This window comes from Pteropus alecto, unplaced genomic scaffold (genome assembly GCF_000325575.1).
Source record: "Pteropus alecto unplaced genomic scaffold, ASM32557v1 scaffold86, whole genome shotgun sequence".
In the NCBI taxonomy this organism is placed as follows: Eukaryota; Metazoa; Chordata; class Mammalia; order Chiroptera; family Pteropodidae; genus Pteropus; species Pteropus alecto.
In genome coordinates this window covers 8,475,518-8,497,388 of record NW_006442109.1, presented here as the reverse complement: position 1 = coordinate 8,497,388, position 21,871 = coordinate 8,475,518, and the positions used below count along the sequence as shown (strand labels likewise).

The 21,871-nt window shown below is 38.7% G+C and overlaps 1 protein-coding gene across 5 annotated transcripts in view; it reads left to right on the top strand.

Moving 5' to 3' along the window:
- Window positions 1–21,871, top strand: part of IQCH (IQ motif containing H) — a 172,513-nt gene that overhangs the window by 123,112 nt on the left and 27,530 nt on the right. For all 5 annotated transcript variants that reach the window (XM_025038933.1, XM_025038936.1, XM_025038935.1 and 2 more), the window contains 2 exons: window positions 98–218; window positions 3,678–3,964. In XM_025038933.1, the coding sequence (XP_024894701.1) occupies window positions 98–218; window positions 3,678–3,964 (408 nt within the window). The remainder of the gene's footprint in view (window positions 1–97; window positions 219–3,677; window positions 3,965–21,871) is intronic.

Genomic DNA, 21,871 nt, shown 5'->3' with positions numbered 1-21,871 from the left:
TTTTTGCCTGTTGGAGGCCTGGTTTTTAATCACTCCACAAGCAGTTTTCATTTCTGTTGTAAAATTGCTTGTGGTTCTATTTAATTTGTTTCTGCAGGAGCCAGCTTTGGTGAAGATCTCCGAGGAGCTAGCGGGCATTTTAGCACAGCACGCTCAGCCAGTCAATGAGAAACGCTTCCCGACGTGGAGGAAATTCCTCCACACATTTCTCATTCAAGGTAAATAAGATTGTGAAGTTTCTATTGAGCATCCATCTCCACAACCTTGAATTCTAGTTTTGGGTCAACAAGGGACCACTTTAAACACTTCGTATCTCTTGCGTTGGTTTATAAAAGTGCTTCTATAAGCAGCGTCTTTTTCATTTTTTGCCTAAATATCCATCTTGCACCAGCCTCGTAAGTAAATAATTGCTGAGTACACCAAGCATGGTGTGCACAGCTCGAGATTCCTGCCCCTTTTCTGTACCATAGACTTCTCCTGAGGACTGGGCTTTGGAGTCAGATAACCTGGATCTAGATCTCATCCATGACCATGAACAAGGCTCTTAAACCCTCAGAGGCCCAGTTTCTGCACTCATCTACTTCACAGCGTTGTTGGGAGGATTCCGTGGAACACAGACTTGAAAGTTTCTACCACAGAGCCCGATCCCGAATAGGTCTTTAATAAATGTTAATTTCCTCTTCCATTTTCTAGGAGAGTAGAAATGGTCTCACCTCCAGATCTGAAGGTAGCATTTCTGAATAAGAATCCTCTATAGTCCCAGAACAAAAGAAGCCTCCATTCCTTTCATCTTCCTCCTCCTAACTCATCCCCATTATCTGAGGACATTAGAAGGTCCACGAATGTGGGAATGAATGGAGCGAATGATACTTATCCCCAGTGTCAGAGGTTCCTGTGGGAGTGCTACACCTGGGGACACCCACGCCATGCCCCTCACTCTCTAGGGGGTTACAGTGTAAGACATATTCTTATATGCTTACCCACAAGAACGATAGCTTAGGATAACATACTACAGAAGCTTCCTTTCCACTCTATTTGCTGCTATCAGGTGATAATAATATATTAACATTAATATATAATAATATATTATATGATAACAACAGCAGTAGCAAGAGGACAATGATGATAACAGCAATGACGATAAATAATTAGCACCAATAATGCTTAGTGTGCGCTAGGCATGATTCTAAGTATATCTATTGATTTATTTGATCCTCCTAATAAACCTGTGAGGTGGGTACCATTATCACCCTTGTTTTATAGAGAAAACTAAGATACAAAAGATTAACTAACTCACCCCAAATCACTCTGTTGATATGTAGCAGAGCCAATAAATACATCCCCAGGAGTCTTGGCTAGAGCTGGGGGTGTATTTATCAAGGAACACACCTTAGCTCCATGTATGAGAGAGTATTGGTTATTGGAATAACCAATAATCACAGGAGGGAGAGATAATGCTCCGTGATCTCCAATGTTCTCTCTAATCTAAATTTCTATGATCCTACACTTTCCGTACGTACCCACTGACAGAAAAGTAAAACTAAAAGAGTCAACTCCAAGCATAACTGGACGAAAATAAGGTACCCACAACAACAACAACAAAAATGGTCAAGAATAGGGATTCTTTTTAAGTTAGGAAGGGAAGACCATTAAGATCTCCAGGTCCGTCCAGGATAGGATGTTAGGAAGTTTCCAGATCTTCCAAAGTCACCCTGCAAACCTTCCTCTAATCTATGTATTTTCATGAGATCTTTGTAGATTAGAAAGGGTTTTCCCAGCCACTGTCCCTGCAGAAGTGTTGTAAACACAGTGCCTGTTTTTGGGAGGCAGAACTAGCTTTATTGAGCCAATTTCATAGATGAAAAAAAAATAAGCTCAAAGGTAGGAAGTGATTCTGGCAAAATCATACAACAAATGCATGGTGAGTGGAAACACAGTTAGATCCTACAATTTTAACACATTTCAAAAATCAGGTTCTAGTCAGTCATGTGTTTTAAGACCTCTGCCCAATCCTGAGCCTAGCGCACAGCACACATCAGGCCTACATAAATGTTTACTGAGTGAAACAGGCTGTCTCCCCAGGCTTCCTGGCTCTAAGTTCACATGCTCTGCCATCTTCCACCATTGCCTCTTTCATTTCATTTCTGCTGTCTCTAATGTGCTTATGGTCACAAAAAGTGCTACACAATTGATTTCTGAATTACCGTAGTCTTGTATCAAAGGCAATATATTTTTTAAAAAGAGGAATTAATTGCTTTGAAAGGAAAATAATAGTGAAAAGATGTAGTTATGATGTTGAGAACACTACGATATAGCTACTTTGAAGTAAAAATAATCTTGTAAGTATAAAGAACAATGTGCTTCTATTGAAGTACTGTCTTTCAAAATATAGGGAACAGCTAAAGCCACAAAGTTACCTGAATCAGAGAGATTCAACAGGTTTTTCTATGGGTATCTAGGTACAGCATACATTAGCAGGCCTCATTTGAGAAAAGCACATCTCAAACTAACCAAAAAGATAAATCAGTTTTCCTTCTGAAACTCAGCTTTATTTAGGGCCAGCTCCAACCACATTTACAGACATTTAAGGAAAGTGACTTTTATATAAAGTAACAGATGGCTGCATTTGAGAACTGCTAAAATCTCAGGATTTAGCCATATATGCTGTTCAAAGCCTGTGGGTAGAGGTCACCTCCCAGCAAATTTGTGAAATAACAAGCCACGTTTATCTTAATACTGTCAGGCTCCGGAACCCACTATGTCCAGGGGCTGCAGAGCTGTTTTTACTTTAAAATTATGTTATCTAATTGTTTACAAATAATATTACAATTTTTTTTCTATAAAAGGGATATACACAGTAAGATCTATGTTAGGCCTGAAAACAGAAAATTAGGGCCATGTAATTTTTGTGGACAACCACTGCTGAGCTAGCCCACAAATTAGCTAGGTCTAATGTTGTTGCTGTGATTCAGCATCGAATTTGCCTTTATGATTTTTTTTTTTATTCAAAGCAAAAAGTAAAATATGATAAATTATAAAGCTTTCATTATCAGCAAGGAGGAAGCATACCTGTCCTCAAGAACGGCAGTACCTCCTGTTTGCGTATTTTAAAAAAAATGTTTTACAACTGGCTTTCTATAGGAGTCCTTTCGCTGACGTAATGATCAGTGTTTTCTTATACCTGATAAAAGCCTTAACCTGTCAAAACTTCAAAAAGTAGTGAACAGAAACAGCACTCTCATCATCAAGGTTTGAACTGTGGGCTATACACAGTTAATTTCCCCTAAGGTATTTACCTATAGGCCTTAGGTTCATCATTTATATAATGAATGGGCATAGACTTGTTAGTCTTTGTGGTGTCTTCCTAATTTGATCAGAATCAAACCTACCATCCATTGAGTCCTACTGTATGCCAAGCCTTGTTGCTAAATACTATTAATACTGTATCTCTAAGACTCGCAACAATCTGGTGAGGTAGGTTTTATTATGCCCATTGTACAGATGAGGAAAAGGAGGTTCAGAGAATCGAAGCTACTTGTCCAAAGTCTCCCAAGACGTGGCAGATGCAGGATCTGAAACCCAGTCCATTTGCCATAGCCTGGCTTCGTTCCTCCTGTCTAAGTGAGCACAGTCTATGTGAATGTATCCTTTCACCTACTCCATGCTTTTTTCACCAGGAGGCGTGGTCGAAGCATACCCACCTGCAGAAAGTGTCACCAACCTGACAGTGGACATGCTGATAGAGCCCAGTGGAGAAATCAGGGTGCTGTCAACGGGAGACCAGTTACATGCGGAAGGCCCCTTCATCTCCTCCGGTACCACTGTGCCTCAAACCTCAGTGGATCCCCAAGTTCTCAGTTCCTTGTGCCTCCAAATTGGAAAGGCTTGTAAAATGAGAAGTGTGGTTGGTTACTTTTCTATAGACCTGGTGACTTTTATTGATCCAAGCACCTTGGAACAACAGGTAAGTAGACTTGATGCCACGTGAAATACTAAAATATCTAGACCCCATACTGTCCACACTCATGCAATAGGGCATATAAGGGAGCTTCTAAGATTCATTATTTGTCAGATGAGCTGACCCTATAAATTCAGCATTTACACAGTCCATGTCAATCTGTGTGAGACTGGACTTTATGTCTGGAAATACAGGAGCAGGGTCTTTTCCTTTGGGTACCATTAGAGTTTAAATGACTACAGCTCATCTTGTAAAACTCCGTTGACTGGGCCTCAATTCTCTACCTATGTCTTGTTGTAAGACAATGCCTTCCAGGGATCAAACCTGGCTAGAGCCTGTTCTTAAAGAGAACATCAATCATTAGAAAGGAGTTAAGAGCCCTTGTTTCTGTTCCTTTTCTTAGTTCAGCAGCAACTTATGTTGTCAATATTATCTTCTAAAAACTATGTTGGTAAATAAGGTCTAAATAATAATATAATGAACATCACGTGCCCTACCCCGCATAAGAAATAAAGTGGTGCCAATACCACCTCCAGCCCCGTGTACTTCTTGTCAACCCTCCTCACTGGCCCTTTCTCCTCCCAGAAGTAGCCACGATCTTACATTTGGGACTTTGATTCCTTTTCACATCTTTACCCTTTTACTGCACATGAATGTACCTATAAATACTATATAGTTTCATCAACTTTGTATAGATTGTAACCTCCTATATATCATTCTATAGCATGCTTTTATTTATTCAATATTTCATCTACAAGGTCTTTCATATACACCTGTGTGGCTCTGATGTATAATATTCTAGATTATAATGTTTAAATTCACTACTACTTCACAGGACTTGTTTGTTTTTAAATATTGAGTTCCTCTCTGTTAGTGTTGGGTGACCAGACTTCTGCCTAAAGGATGAAATGGCCTCCCGCCCTCCCTCTCCTGATATCCTGTGGCCATCTAACATTGTAAAAATACTCTAGTTGTTTTATATTCATTATTCTCAGTTTTATGATTCTCCATTTCAGTCAGATGATGGTTTCAAAGTGAGAGTTATGTTTTGGGCAGTTTTCAGCTTGTTCAATAATCATTTTCCATTCGCCTTCCTGGGCCCTCCAGTGGTTTTACATTCTTTTTCTCAGGCCCGCAGATTGGGAGAGAAAAGAACAAACTGAAGGGCCTTCAGAGATAATTCTACCCTGGGCGGAAGGAGGACAGAAACTGCCTCTGGTGGAAGAGCTGGGTGGCAGAGAAACGGGGAGGAAAGGATGTTTTCCCTAAACATCTGTCAAGAGGAAGAAGGATTAAACCTGGGATCCTTTGGGCGGTAGAAAGGATGAAACTATGGGGACAGTTGACTGGTGGTTTTTATTTATTCGCATTTGGCATAGGGAGAATTGCACATGGCAATGAGAGGGATCTTCTCCAAACAGCTGGTCCTTTCCCTGAGCTTACCACCCTTCCGGGCTTCCGGGCTAAAGGTTCCACCCTTCACCTGACTGGTCCCATGTGCCTCGCCAGATTTGTTCACCCTAATTCACCTCCTTTTTCTTTCTTTTCCAACCACACTGGCCTCCCTCTGTCCCCCTTATTCATCACACTACCTCCTGCAACAGGGCCCTTACACTTGCTGCCCCTCTGCTTGAAATGCTTTTGCCTCCTCTTCTTTACCTAGTTAACCCCCTTCCCATCCACCATATTTCGGCACAAGCCTTACACTTTCCTAAGGAAGCCTTCCATGACAAAGTCAAATTCACCCGTTTTGGGTTCTCATATTACTTACCTCTTCTTCATACCACTTACCGTAGTTTTAATTTTAAACTTATTTACATGATTATCTGATTAAATCTGTCTCCTCCTGTAATTTTGCTCCCCACTCAATTCTCAGCACTACCTCTGCGCAAAGCAAGGGTTCAGTAAATATTTGTTGAAAGAACGAGTGAATAAACGACAGGGGTATTCTAGTAGATGGTGGTGCCAAGGCTTTTAGAGAAGGAGCTCAGGCATCGGTCGATGGATGAGAAAGTAAATATTAACCCAGGGTTCTCTGATTTTATCATCCTATGACTTCTTATCCCTTCCTGTTAACACCTGAGTATATGGCCATTTGCATTACAATTTTCTATACTGATTTATAGAAGCTTTCTGTATATAAGGAACTCTTATCCTTTGACTTTCACACTTGTCGTAAATATCTTCTCCCAGATTTATTTGTGACTTTTCTCTTTTTTTCACTCATGTTTCTTCACCATAAAATCATTTCTTTTTCCTTTGTAATTGATTAGTAGCGTTTTTGTGGAAAAGTTTTCCGAGAGTACACTTCCTCATCAATTTCTGCCCACAAAACTTAGCATCCATTACCAACTTTCTCCTGAGTCAGCCACCACTATGATAGTAGTACTTTTATATTTCCATCATTCTTTCTACATATATTCATTGGCAGTATATTGCAAGGAAGAGTTTTTCCTTCTCCATCTTTCACTTATGTATGTAGGCATGCATGCATATAAGTTATGCATGTATGTATGCATGTATATATGCATGTATATACTTATACCAGTTTAAACTCGAGTTTCTACTTCTTTGGTCAATTACAGTATGTACTTTCACCATTTTCATGTTCAAATTATTACAGATTTGGCCAGTGGTGGGTCTCATGTCCTTTTGATCTGTTCCTATTATTCTTTAAGCACTGTCTTACTTTCTAGAACAATGAGATATTTCAGGTTCATCCTACACTCTCCCTGCCCGAGACCTGGGATCAACCTAAGAGCCTCGGATCCTTTTAGTAGATCTGGGCTCATGCTCACTTCAGCAGCCTGTATACTAAAAAAAGACTTGAGCTCTTAGTGTTGTCACTGCTACTGGAGTGTCATTGCTTCTGGTCTCTCTCAGTGGACAGAACAAGAAATATATACATATATATACTCACACAAGCATACATATACCTACATACATATATATTCATGCATCTATCACTATTATCATATCTATCAGTGTATATATATATATTTTCTACTTAATTAATTCACTTTATTCATCCTTTGCTTTTATTATTCTCTTTGTTGCCTAATGTTAAAGCTTTAAATTGTGCCTATCACAATTTGACAAACCTCTATCAGTGTATATATTTTAAAGCCATACATTCCTGCCAATTATCTCTAATTCCAATCTAACACCTCAAGATTCTTTCTGGACTTCCCTTTTCCATACTTAAAATAATTACCTTTTCTAACTATGATAAATCTGAGTCTCTTTATCCTCAATATATTTACTCAATCAACTTATTTATTTGTTCAGTTTAACCAGCCAGTCTCCCAACTAATGCGGCTGTCTTCTTCACCAGCCACGTCCATGCTCCACCTCTGCGCCTCCGGTACTTAGATATCAAAGTCTGTCATTTGTGTTTTAAGTTTATTTGTAATGCTTTTCGTCATACGAAAGTTTCAAATAGTCAGCTCTAGCTCTTTATCAAAAGTACTGTGCATTTCCTCGGGCTTATCACTTCCTCTCTCTCAGCTTCAGTTTTCTCAGCTATAAAATGAGTAGGTTAGCTTATGTGACTTCTGAAGAACCTTCAGGTTCAAAATTTATTTATTTCAATAATATTTTCATAGTATTTATTTTTACATTCAAAATTTAATAATAGTAAGAATTTACTTTTTAGAAATGTCACAAGGAAATAATCACAAAGATTTATGTACACATACATTAATCACAACATTATTAAGGATAGTAAAAATTTTCAAATAGCCCAAATTCCAGTAATAGAGAATTTGTTAAGCAAATTATGATAGATCAATAGAATTGAATGCTATCAAAACAGTAAAACTCAAGTTTTCGAAGAATATTTACCAGAAAACTGTTTATAGAATAGTGGAAAGGTAAAATGCAGGTTACAAAACAATATATGCACTAAGATAATTTTATAGCAATAATATATATATGTGTATATATATATATATATACAATAATATATGCAATAATATATATATGTATATATATATACAATAATATATGCAATAATATATATATGTATATATATATACAATAATATATGCAATAATATATATATGTATATATATATACAATAATATATGCAATAATATATATATGTATATATATATACAATAATATATGCAATAATATATATATGTATATATATATACAATAATATATGCAATAATATATATATGTATATATATATACAATAATATATGCAATAATATATATATGTATATATATATACAATAATATATGCAATAATATATATATGTATATATATATACAATAATATATGCAATAATATATATATGTATATATATATACACACACATATATGTATATATATGTGTGTGTACACATATATGTATACACAGAGCAAAAAGAACCTAAAGAAATAAAAGATGTTGCAAGTTATTATTTCTCGATTGGAGGACTGAAGGTGTGGTAGGCAGAGTAATACTCCCATCACCCCAAAGATGTCCATGTCCTAATCCCTGAAACCTGTGATGTGACCATACATGTCAGCATGTATATGGGATTAACTTAAGGCTGTTGCAATGGGAAGATTATCCTGGATAGTCACAAAGGTCCTCATGGTTTTGAAAATGAAAGAAGTGACCACAAGCCAAGGAAAGCAGACATCCTCTAGAAGCTGAAAAGGGCAAGGAAACAAGATTCTCCTCTAGAACCATTAGGAGGAATGATGTCCTCTGACACCTTGATTTTAGCCCTGTGAGACTTCTGACATTTGACCCTTTTAGCTGCTAAGTTTATGGCAATTTATTACAGCAGCAATGGGAAACTACTATAGAGATTTCTGTTTTGTTCTTTGTGTTTTCTGTGTTTGTATTTTCAAAAGGAAGTATTCATTATATTTGTAATCAGAAAAAAATATTCGAATAATGAAAACCATAAAGTTGTATAGAATGTTATAGTTTACAAATTACTTTCACATATATGATCCTACATACAAACATGTCTTACAGTAGACATGGGAGGCAGGGAACAGAGGTGACTGTATCCATCTCAAATTTTTGCTATTTGGCCCCATAACTTACCATAGTGGCATGATAAGAGAAGACGGGACTAGGAGCCAAAGAAAGGTAGATAAAATGATAATGGTACACCAAGGACAGCCCCACAGTTGTGAATCGACTCCAGATAAGAGTATGAAAAGTCCTGTCCAGACTTCAGGAGATGAGAGTGAGGTTCTAGGGTAGCAGAATGGAGAAACAGTTTTGGAAATGTAGGGTTTAAATATTGAGAACATCAGGCAGAACCCAGGGTCATTTGGGAATAAGAGGAAAAGGGCCAGTCCTGGGAAGTGGAGCTGGTAGGCGCATAGTACAAAATCATTCCAACCAGTGGACTTATGTCCAAGATGCCAATATCCTAGGAATAGGGAAACTCCAGGCTTCCCGAGAATCCATGCAGATACGTGGAATGACAAGGTGGCCATTTTAGAGATCTGGCTTCCCACGAGGATGTGGGGAGAGGCTCTGCCCCAAGTGACTGTGGAGGGATCTAATCCTTAAATAAAAAGTAGCACAGTCTATCTCCATACCCCAATGTGTCCTGGAGCCAGGAACCAGGTCCCCCGATGGCAGTTCCTAGTGGGTTCCAGAAGGGCCATGAAGCACCTACCAAAGGCCTTAGATTGAGAAGAAGCTGACATGTACATTGAACAAATACCTTCCAAGAAATTAGGCTACCCCTTGCTGGATGCAGAGGAGACGGAGATTAAACAGGACATGTTCCCTATCATGAGGAAAGTCATTTCATATCTGCCATCCAATTTCATTTGATACACATGCACATAATTGTTTTGTCGGCTTACTGGTTCTTAGGTATAAATTTTGCCTCCGTGAGATTTCTAAATCTTCTAGAAAGCACTGGAACTTGCATTTTTTTTTTACCTCTTTTTGATGTCTAACAATGATAGTCACATAAGAGCCAACTGGTTAATGGACTTTTGAAAATTCTAGAAGATCCAGATCTATTGAGCTTACTCATTCACTTCCAGAAATTTCTAAAAGAAAGAACAAGTATTTATTGAGCATCTATTATGTATATGCCATTATGGTGGATGCTAGAGAGGCTGCAAAGATGCAAAAGATGTAGAGGTGCCTGCCCTTAGGGAGATCACAATCTATCTGGGGAGACAGACTTGAAAAGTGAATTACAAGGAAAAGCCTAAGTGACAACTACATAGAACAGTACAAAGAGCTATCACAAAGGTAATATCAGTTTAACTGCCTTCTGTTTGGAGCAGTCAAGAAAGGTTTTTGCAGAGTAGGTGGGATTTGAGTTGAAAGATAATTAGGATTTGAAGGAGGGTAAGAAAGAGGGAAAGATGCTGTGAAGGGTGGTGGTAGAAAAGCACAAAATACATATGGGTAAAATGATGATCTGAGTCTTACAAACATTATATCCAATTTACCTCGTGTAAATATGCATTTATATATCATTCTCCAGTTCCTTTTCTTTATAGAAAAGTCACTAAACAAATAGATTGGCAAAGATGCTTTCTGTTGAAATTCCCTGTTAGTCGTAAACTTGTGAAACAATTATCTCTGTTATGAGCATTGATAGTTATTACTTTTATGTAGAAAAAGGAAAGGAAATCCTATCTTTAAGAAGAGTTTAGATGAAAAACTACTGCATACAAAAGGAAGTGAGACTTGTTACAAAGTACAAATTGTGAGGAAAAACAAAAATGGAAACCTGAATATATATCAGAGAATATCCTATACATTCTGAAAACTGTTTCTACGAGTTTCGATATACAAATATGTCAGCCTAGAATAGAAAAAAGGAGATAGCTGAAAATATTTTCATCGTGATGAGTAATAGATTCTAGACCCAGTCTTTCCACTTACCAGTTGTGATACTTTTGACAACTCACTGGACCTCTCTGAGCCTAGTTTTTTCATTGACAAATAGTGAATTCCTGCCCTCCTTCTCACAGGATGTTCTGGGAGGCTGAGCAGATATAAGGTGCTGTTCTTATTAAATCAAAAGGCGTAATCACATGTAAAGCTGTCACTCGAGCCCTCAGCAGGTTCCCAAACTGTGAGTGGAATCTGAATTGAATTAGCATTATTTTTAAAAGTCAGTGAGCATTTTCATCATCATAAAGTGATATATAAGCATCAAAAATGAATATATTTATTTCAGAGAGTGGTAAAACCAAGGTCTATAGAAATATCATAATTCCTTCTTATTCATTGCTTTATACCCAGCACCTAGCACCATGTCTAGCATATAATAGATTCACAATAAATATTTATTAAATGAATAAATGAATACTTCTCTCTGAGTCCCCCTCTTGTATTCTCATTTGCAAGATCTCCCTACCTCTGTTTGCAAGATATACTAGGTATTCACCAAGGGAGCTCAATGAGATTTACTTTTTCTCTTTAGGGAAGGTATTTTATTGATATATAAGAAAGTTAACAGTGTATATCTAAATTAAAATTTAATAGGCCTTTGGCATAAGCAGAAGAGGCTATTATTCAGTATTTTTAAATGCTGTAATAGGCGCATTGTTAATCACAAGTTAACACCTAGTGAAGGGAAAAATAGATATCAAAGAATTTTGAAGCATTAAAGTAAAAGACCTGTCCCTTTAAAAGGTCTGCATCTTTGTGTCATGAAAGAGACCTATAATACACAAGTATTAAGAATGATGATGGTGGTGGTGATGATTTCTACAATAAACACAAAGTTAATGATGACAATAAATTTTACAGTGACAATTACAATTTTGTTTCTTAACACTGATAATGCAGGTAAACCAGTGGCCAGTGTTGTTATAAACAATGTTACCATGTGTGCCTGTCCTTAAATGTTTGGTTAACCCCCTTATGTTATAAACATTGAAAGATGATATAGTTCAAGCCTAAACTTCAGAAAGATGATAGTTCAAGCCTAAACATCAGCTCTTGGGTAGAACTTTGGCTGGCCTACATATGTAATAGACCCAGTCCTCTGTTTATAACATGCCATCCCACCCAGGACTTCAGATATCCACTCTCATCATGGAGATCCTTGCTTTCATTTGAATGAAACTCTGACACTTCTCTCTGGACTTTGATGTCTCTAATGAACTTTAATCACCAGAAACATTGCCAGGTGAGTGAATCTAGGCACTCACACTGCATCTTGTGCTTTTCAAGATGTGTTACACTCCTACCAGACTTAGGAGGGCAGCAGCTAGGGGAAAAGAAAAGGCTCCCTACTAATGCTAAGAAAGACCAGAAGTTTCTCCACATATATGTGTTTACAGCTGGTCCCCCAGCATCACACGCAAAAAAAGCTGAGTGGCCCTTTCCTACTTCCAGCTGCCACCTGTAGTTAGGAGGTTTTGTGTGATAAATTTTGCCTTGCAAAGTTGTCCTTAACATTCATTTTAACTTAATTTTGCCTGTACCATAACGTTGGGGTGACAAAGGACAGGGTAATTTGTGCTAGGCCTTACCTATTTCTTAAAACAGCTCTCAACTACCCCCTCCCACCATGTGACACTAACTGCTTTTCTCATTGATCATGTCCAAAGTACCCTCCAGGACAAGCAAGCTGACCTGCTTGGTGGCTCCCATGTTCAATAAATGCATTCTTATTCCGCCTCCCACATGCCACTCTCATTCCTACAAATTGCCTCTCCTTTCTTTTCTGTCAGTACGCAGCTTCCCTTCTTTCAAAACACGTTTCACAATCCAACTACTCATGGAAACCCAACTTAATCCCACTCCAACTGCCACTTCATTGATTAGCCTCTCAGAGCTGAGGTATAGCATTGATGGCAGAGTAATTATTAATGATAACATTAATGATTTACTGAATTTTTGTCAAGTGCCAGGCACTCTGTTATTTATTTTACATACAGTATTCCTAATCCTTACACCCTGAGAAGTGAGTATTATTATCCCTAATTTACAAAGGAGGAAACTAGGGCTAGAGAGACGTGTTTAAGGTCACATGGCTATTAAGTGGCAAAGCCAGGGTTCAAACCATGACAGGGTTCAAACCAAGCTGGCTGCCAAGCCTGTGCTGCTTCTCCCATAGCACATACTCGTGGTACTGCACTGAATTGATGGTGACTTCCTTTGTAAGCCTCTCCCCCTTCCTCAACTACTATCACCAAAGAAATGCATGTCTTTCTTGTATATCCTCAATATGCTTGTTGAATTGAGTTGAACAGCTTAAAGCCAGAAAACACATCTCCTATTTTTTTTAAATATATTCCATCCTTGTGCTCAGCACATAAGGTAATCATTAAATGTTAATGACTAAGCGAAATGGAATAAAATCAGCATTGCGGTAGCCATTTTTAAGCTTTCAGAGTTTAAATGAGCAAGCCCATACACAGCACTACAGCTGGGAGCACCATATTGCCATTAAGCCAGAAGGTGGATTCACGGGATGGGAACATTGAAATCAGACAGCACAAGAATGGTTAAGTTAGTTTTCCAAACCACTTTCTACAAGTAGCTACTGCTTTTTCCCTCATAATAATTTCACAATAGTTAGCCTGCTAAGTGAGAAATCCTAGGCAAAAAAAAAAAAAAAAAAAATGGAGAAAGCCAGAGGAATTTAGAATAACCACTAACTATTAGGCCAAGATTGGAGGTGATACGGACAAATTCCCATTTAGCTAGTCAAAAATGTAAGAGAACTGCCATCTAGATTTCAATACGGGCTTTATCTTTCAGAGTAAATGCCTTTGTTCTTATCATTAGATTGATGAAATACAATCTCACATTCCAACACATGTGGATATCAAAATGTGTATTTGGGGAGGAATAGTGTCTTATGCTATCAGTCTCTGCTTCCTTTTGCTTTCTTTGCTCATAGCATGAAATTTCCTACTTTTTGCTAAAACCTTACTATGTAGCTTTTTAACTTAATTAAATATATAGACAATTACTGACACCATCTGTCTTCATAGAAAAAGCACAAGAAGTAACACAAAAGACTAGAATTCTGAAGGGAATACTTAGCAAACATAATCTTCTAGCTCTACTATAGTGATATTTATTTTTAGGAGCCCGTATGTTATTTTAAATCACATGTTTTTTTAGAAGTAATGAATTTGAGCTATACTTAAAATGTAGTGGCTTTGGTATGATTTTTTAAAAAGAAAATATCAAGTAATCCATTGCTTATTCAGTAAAACAAAAACTTAAACATGCCATTGAACATCTGTTACTAGTATAGTCTAACACAGCACTTAAAATCCTTTAAAATCCCTGAAAACCTTTATAAAGTTACATGAATCTTTTGCATAAATAGAACTGTTTTAACAATACGTATATTCCTTTAAACATATATTTTGCTTTCTTAACCATAAGATCCACTGTGTTTGCCTATTGTTCCAGGCCTTTAGAAATAAATAAATGAAATGGCTTCCCTTTCTGAGGGAGTCAGTCATCCCCTAACATGCCACATTGCTAGCCCACTCTAGAGTACCTGCTTATTTATGTCTATTTTTACATTTTGAAATTTTTCCTTTTCAAACTTTTGTGGAAATGATATCAATATGTAAGTGATATTGAACCCACCCATTGCAACTTGATCAAGCTAAATCAGAAACCAGTACATAATACAAGCCCAAATAAAATAACAAAATTCATCTCCCATAGGGAGAACACAGGTGGGAAATAGAAAGGAATTACAGAGAAGAGTTACAGTCACCACCAAGGAGGACAACTGGGTTCTCCTGAAGCTCTTCCCTGAACTGGAAAAATAGGTTTTGAATTTTTGAACCCCATGTGGCAGCAGCTAAATGCCCTACCCTCCATAAACAGAAGAATACAGGATGAGAAGACATCTCTAAAGATGCTCAATATAAGAAAACACTTTTCAAAGAGGTAACTATAAAACTTCTATTCATACTAAGACATTGTATATCAAAGAACCTGCTATCTCAGATTTGAGGGGGAAAACATCAGTGTGTGTACTTTGAATTTTTTACTCACTTGTTATGAAGGAAATAATTTCACAACTATTTTCTACAAGTTACCTTGAAGAGACTTAACGAAATATTTATCAAATACAAGTAGAGCTAGAACTAAGAATTTACACTTATCTGCCATGACTTAAAAGCCTTCTAATGCATTCTCCTGAGAGTAAGCCATATACTAAAAAATAGTGCATTGAATTTTAAGAAGAAAAGGAGAGAAGGAGGGAGGAAAGGAGGAAGGAAATGCCTTCCTTAATGCGGTTTCTTTCATTTGCTAGAAACGGAACCTCGGAACAAATGGTATCAGAGGGGTTTAGTCAGTTGAAGGCAGCCTCTGGGGTGAAGTTCAGAGAGACAGAGGCCTAACATAGCAGCAGAACCCCGACGGGTAAGCCCGGACTGAGAAACCCTCTTTCTGGTGAAACTACAGGGTGATTTTCAGTCAGCAGCTACTCAATTGGAATTTTCCCTGGGCCCTATGGCTCCATCAGTACATACATTTCTGGAAAGTGCCACAGGACTTCCACTGATCGCAGGTAGGAAACTTGGCTTTTTGACTACACTGAAGGATAATGTTTCTTTGTCTTTATACAGCTCTTTTATTATAGGTCCTCAAAGTGCTTTACAGACAAATAATGAGAAGGTGAGGAAGAAAGGTGTTAAATGACTTGCCCAGAGTCCCACCATAAATCACAAGCCTTCTCTGGCTTCAGAACCATCTAGTAATTGGTGGAGCTTCTAGATGTGACTGCCAGCATCACAATGCTTCCTCATATTCTACCAAGCATCCGTTTCACTTACCAGGTGGAGAGTAATATCCAAGGTCAAGCACTGGAGAAAAAGCCTGGACTTCAGAGTCAGGCACACTTGGATCTTAATCTCAGCCTTGCCGCTTACCTGTGGAACTTGGGCATGTTTCCAGGTTCTCTGAGCCTCCACCTCCACTTCCGTAAAATGAGGACAGGTTAATATCTACGTCACAAGGTTGTAAGGATGACATGAGAAAATACTTACCAGAGTGCCTGTACATAATAATCCTTAACATATACTAATTTCCCTTCCTCTTACCTTCCCCAAGTCTCCCTCCTAAAGTCTGTCCTCCATGTGGTCAAATTAGCAGCTTTGTAAATATTGCTGCCATCAAAAAAGATGGCACATTAACTGGCTCGATAGAGTGCTGAATCTTTCGAACACCAGAGTCCACAGACAACAAAAGTAAAGTTGTGGGATCCAGATTCATTTCTCAGATAACCAACTCCAAAAGGTTCCATTATGGTAAACAACTCTCTACCATCACCAAATTAATCAGGATTTATTGAATTACTGGATTGACTTGAAGGCGATGGGGAAGTGTGCCTGTAGCGAGAGCATAGGGTTTGGGCAGAGGGACTTCTCAAGCCACAGAAGCCAGGCCGAAGTGCTGGAGGACCCTGGAGTGAGCAACAGGAGGGAAGAAGAAACAGACGTGCCCAAGAGAAAGCTTTTCTGTGCCACGAGCCCACTGATCAGCCATGCTGCTCTTCTGGATTTGGCCAAATTCATTGCACTGATGGGACCAGTGCTGAGTGCTCATCCTCATCTTGCTTGGCACAAAGTCTTCCACGTCCATAAGGACTGGGCCCAGCAATCCTCCCCGATGGAAATTATGAAACAAGAGCTTTCTGCTTTGAAAATTCATATAAAAGCCTTTTAGAGATTATTTGTAGTAACTTTAAAGGAATATTTTTCAACGAAGCAATTCATTCACCAACCCTGACATTTATAGCATGAAAATTAAAGAACAATCATCTATAGCATGGGATTATTACATTGAATTGCCATGGAAGAAGCAAATGCAATTGCTAGTCCTAAAAACCTGTAATAGGTTATAAAAATTGGGTTTTTATGTTTATTATAGTTTAGTGCTTAATATCAAAATGAGAAAATGATCTTCCCAAAATTCATAATAAAAAAGTAAGGAAATACTTATAAAGAAAAAAGAAGTGAGTAAGTCTATACATTAAGAATACAAATAATAGCCATCAGTCTTGAAAGTAAGAGAGGGAGGATCATAAATTTATAGAGGTAGTAGGAAAAAAAACTTGGGAAAGGAAACAGGTAAGGCAATGATATATTAAATGATTTGTGATTTTTTTTTTACAAAAGTGAAATAATTTAGAAACCCAGATTATTTTTAAATATAGTTAGTTCCTACACATCCTGAAAGAATTTCCAAAGTAAAAGAGAATCTTCTGGAACTACAAAAAAAATGGGCTATTAATGCTGGTTATTTGGTGTCATGGAAAATGCTGGACCAGGAGTCAGGAAACTTGGGCTTTGATTCCAGCTCTCCCTTTATTGAGGGACCTGAGTGAGTCAGTTCACCTCCCAGAGTCCTCATCTATAAAATAAGGAGGTGGGAATGATGAAGGCCATTTTAAGTCTGCAGGACAGAGCTGTTTAAGACCTCTCTGAGCCCTGAGTATTCTTAGTTTAGAGATTCCATCACTCTACATCATATCGAATGCATTATATGCACTTTCATGGAATAAACATAACTGCGTAAGATCTGTGTTGCATTTAACTCACATGTCAATTTCGTTAATCTTTTTAAATCGTTTATTGTTATTTTACAGTTTTCTTATTTAGAAGCCAGTAACTTTTTTTTTCAGACTCTAAACATCATTTTGAAGGCCTTTGAAAATCGTAGCAGCTCCAGGCATAGTGGACTACCAGGCCCTGAGTGCTAAGTGGCAGGGCTCAGAATTTTTGCCGCCTCTGGCCCCATAACTCCAAAGACTCAATATAAGGCAATGTCCAGTGTGAGCGATGCAAGCGAATGGTTACTTAAGTTGCTCAGAGACAGTCTCGTGGAGCTGGGATTTAAATCACGCTCAGAAGATAAATAGGATTAATAGAGACAGAGGGAAAGGCCTACAAGATGCACACTAAGAGTCTCCACTGTTGATCAGGGCCAGGGTGACTGCGGGATACAGTGCCAACAGCAGTTGTCTTCTGCCTCTCCAAGAGACTGGGCCATCCCAGCAGCCGCCACTAGGTGGCAACATGCCAAGAGGCTGCAATCCTCTCTGCCTATTGATTTTTTTACATAATACGAACAATTCTTAACAAATATCATAATCACATTAATATTTTATTAACTGAAAAGTCTTACAGTGCACTATCCCACTTTCTTTAAAATGAAGTATCAGACGTGTTGTTCGCAATGGAAAGCTTGATGCTATCTGGTGATTCAATGATTAAAATGAGAAGAGACACCTATCACTTAGTAGCTACCTAAGAAAGTATGTTCTCTGTATGATAGCCAGGATTCTGGAACCTGTTTTTAAATAGTATCTGAGAAGAGGTAAATGTGCTCCCAGCCTTTGAGAAGCAGGCAAGAAGACCAAAGTCAAGAGCCAATCAAGGGAGTTCTTACACCTGCCTCAGACTCTGCTCCCGACAGTCACACAGGGAAGTCAGGATCCAAACAGATTTGTGTCTGCCAGACCCTGCAATACTAATCTCACACAGTATCTCATGTAGTCACTGACCCTCATAACAGCCCTAAGATATAAAGATCATCACAGATAGGTCTGTTTTAACAGACGAGGAAACAGAGGCCCAGAGAAGGAAGTTAAGATCATGCAGACAGAGAAGGGCAAGGCCAACTCTCCCAGTGGGTCCTGTAACTCTAGAGCTGGGCAGGTGGCCCAACCATAACTGTGGAGACCCATGTGTCTGACTGAGGACTTGATCTTGCTCTAGAAAGAATCAAGTGGTCCAATGGTAGATTTCCTGTCTGACTGGAACTGTGAATAAAGACATGGGCAGGGAAGTGGTGCACACTTCCCTCAGCTAACATGGGCTGCTGAGGAGGGTGGGCTGTGCAGCACTCTGCACCCTGATGCCATCACTGTGGTGGGCGAGTTCTCAGTCTGGCGTCTCTTTGTTGCCTTTGTTTGAGGATCTATATCTTAAAAATGTCTCCACGAGTGACACATCTTCACAATTGCCAGTTAGCCTCATCAATGCATCATCTGGAGGCAATCAAGAGAAGGTCCAACAAGACTATTAACCCCACTCGAGGAAACCGCGGTCCAAAGAGGTGACTTGCCAAGGATCCCAAATATTTGTCTCAGACCCTGGTACCAGGAGCTTGGGCCTTTAGCAAGTCACTTATTCTTCTGGAGTCTCGAGGTCTTCTTACCAAAAAGGGAGGAGCAGCACGAGGAGGAGAGAAAGCCTAGAGATGGGTCTGCAAAACATCTATGGATTCTTAAAGCTCTGAAATTCTATGAGTCTTCAATGAATGTTATTGATTTATAAATTAATTTCATCAGTCCCTGATGCCCATAAGAGAAGGTTGGCAAGACCAAACTCTTTGCTACATAACTTTATTTTGAGCGCATCTGTCCACATCTGCATGCTCTGCCACCCATCCATCCGGCCTGTCATAGGAAAGAGGCATAAGCAGCAGGGGAGAGTAGGCAGCTTCCACCTGCCTGAAACATCTAAGGAAAAAAGGGCTCAATATTAGGCCTCTTTCCCACACCTCCCCATGCAGAAGTGTGCTATTAGCTTTTCATCCCAAAGCTTGCAACCCAAACAAGGGCCAGAGCCTGGGAACAGAACAATGGGCAAGCTTGCCTCTGCCTGACTCTGTCTTCTGGTTCTCATACTTTAGTTCAAAAGTAATGAGGTGGTCGGAGTTTCTTGCTTTTGCCTTCTGCCCTGTGTTCTGCCCACTCTGCCCCAGGTCCTCCGAGGCAGCTGCATGAGTGCTGCATGCAGCGCAGTGCTGGTTAGGGTAGTGGAGGGCTGGGGCCTCTGCAGTACTCCCCACCCCATTCCTACGGGCTCTACCCCTGAGGCTGTAATGGACTTTTTTGCAACCACACCAATAGAAATAGAATGTAAGCCACATATGTCATTTTAAATTTTCTAGTAGCTTCGTTTAAAAATGTAACCAAAAAACAGATGAACAGAACGTAAATAAAGTGTATTATTTAATCCGACATAACCAAAATATTATCATTCAACATGTAACCGATATAAAATAATATTGAGACATTTTACATTCTTTTTATATCCTCAGTCTGCAAAATTTAGTGTGTATTTTACATTCATAGTACATCTCAATTTGAACCAGCCACATTTCAAGTGCTCAGTAGCCACAAGTGGCTAACGGCGACCATATTAGATAGTGCAGATCTAGAATATACATGAAAGTCTATAAAATTGTACTTACCAGAATTCTGCTAATCTTAACAACGGATAACATTTTGTTATGTGCTCATCTAGTCTTTTCTATGCATAATATTATTTTTGCAAAGTTGAAGTTATATCACCCATATGACTTTATAGCCTTCTCTTGCTGTTTCGTGTATCTTCCTACATCGTCAAAAGTTATTCGTAATCATTACCTTTAGTGATATAATATCATAGACTATCCTATCACTCGGATGTGTTATAATCTTCTTAGCCAATGCCCAAATGTTGGACAGCTGCAATTTTTCAATATTACATATAAGTAATGCTGAAATGAATATTTTTATGTTGTTCATGCTTCTTAAGGCCTTGATGTAAAGCTCTCTAGTATTCTAGTCATTTTTAACAAAATGATTTTTGAATATCATCAATCAGTCAAACAACTATCAACAAATGACTTATGACTGGGAGCTGAAACACCTTGGTTTCTCATCCCACACCTCTGACACCTGGCTTTGTGACCTAGGGCAAACCACTTCACTCTCATACCAGAGTTGCTCCATTTATAAAATAAACTGATTGTATCAGATGATTATTAAGAGTCTTTCCAGCTCTAACCTTCAGTGATATTTTCTCCTTAGGCTCACATCTAATCAATTAACCTGTCAAGCTAGTCATTACAAGTCCTGCAAGTCATATCAAAGCCACCTCCTAAACATTTAAAAATTCATCCACTTCTTCCCATCCCCACTCATAGCGCCTTCATACCAGCCACCATCATCACTCATCTAAATTGTGATGGGCGAGTCCAGTGCAGAGAGAGGTTAGGTTCTAAAGTTAACGTTGACGTCCAAAACTCAAGAATAGGATTAAACGAGATATGTGCGAAAGCATACGTTCTGGTACAGAGGAGATGCTCAATGAATATTTGCCGCTTTTGAATCTGAAACCAGCTTCAGGAGACCTACCTAGAACCTGTTCCTGAAAGGTCATGGCGGAGTTCACAGTGAAGCATCAGAGAAGTGTTGTGAGCCAAGCCCTGCCCCAGACACTGGGTGCTGTGGGAAGACAAAGACTAGGCAGCTTCCCTTAAAGAGCCGAGAGTCTAGAGGGGGAGACAGGAACCCCTGTACATAAAACAAGCATGCCTCAGGCGATGTCTTCAATGGAAAAACCAGATGGAGAACAGAACAATTATCTGAGCCATTCAGGCAAGCCTGCTGTTGAGGAAAAGGCTTAAAGAAATTTGTTCTATTTATTTTGTGAACCAAGGGGTTAGAGCAGCCTGGGGAAGCAAAAGTACTTCGGCTCTAGGAGACCAGAGTTCTGGCCTGTGCTCTAGGACCTTAGGTAACACCCTAAAGCCTCTTTTTGATCTCAGTATCATCAGTTTTCAGAATGAAGATAGAGTAATATCAACCTTGCACAAACCTAACCCCTTACTGGACTGAGTCATCATGAAGTTGAACACCATACTTGTAAAAAGGGAAAAGTTATTAAATGAGGCAATCTCATAGCTACATAGGCAACTGAAAATGTGTCTCCCTAAGATCCTAAAGAAAATGTTCAATAATCATAAATAACATTCGTATCAAACTTCATCATGTGTGAGGCAATTTTATGTGCATTTATTTTATCTTGTTTTCAAAATCTCCCATGATAATAGGTATTATCATTTGCTCCTTTTACACTTAAGGATACGGAGATGGAGAGAGCTTAAATAGGTTGTTCAAGTCGACACCATCTGTGAGGGCCAGATTCAGGCC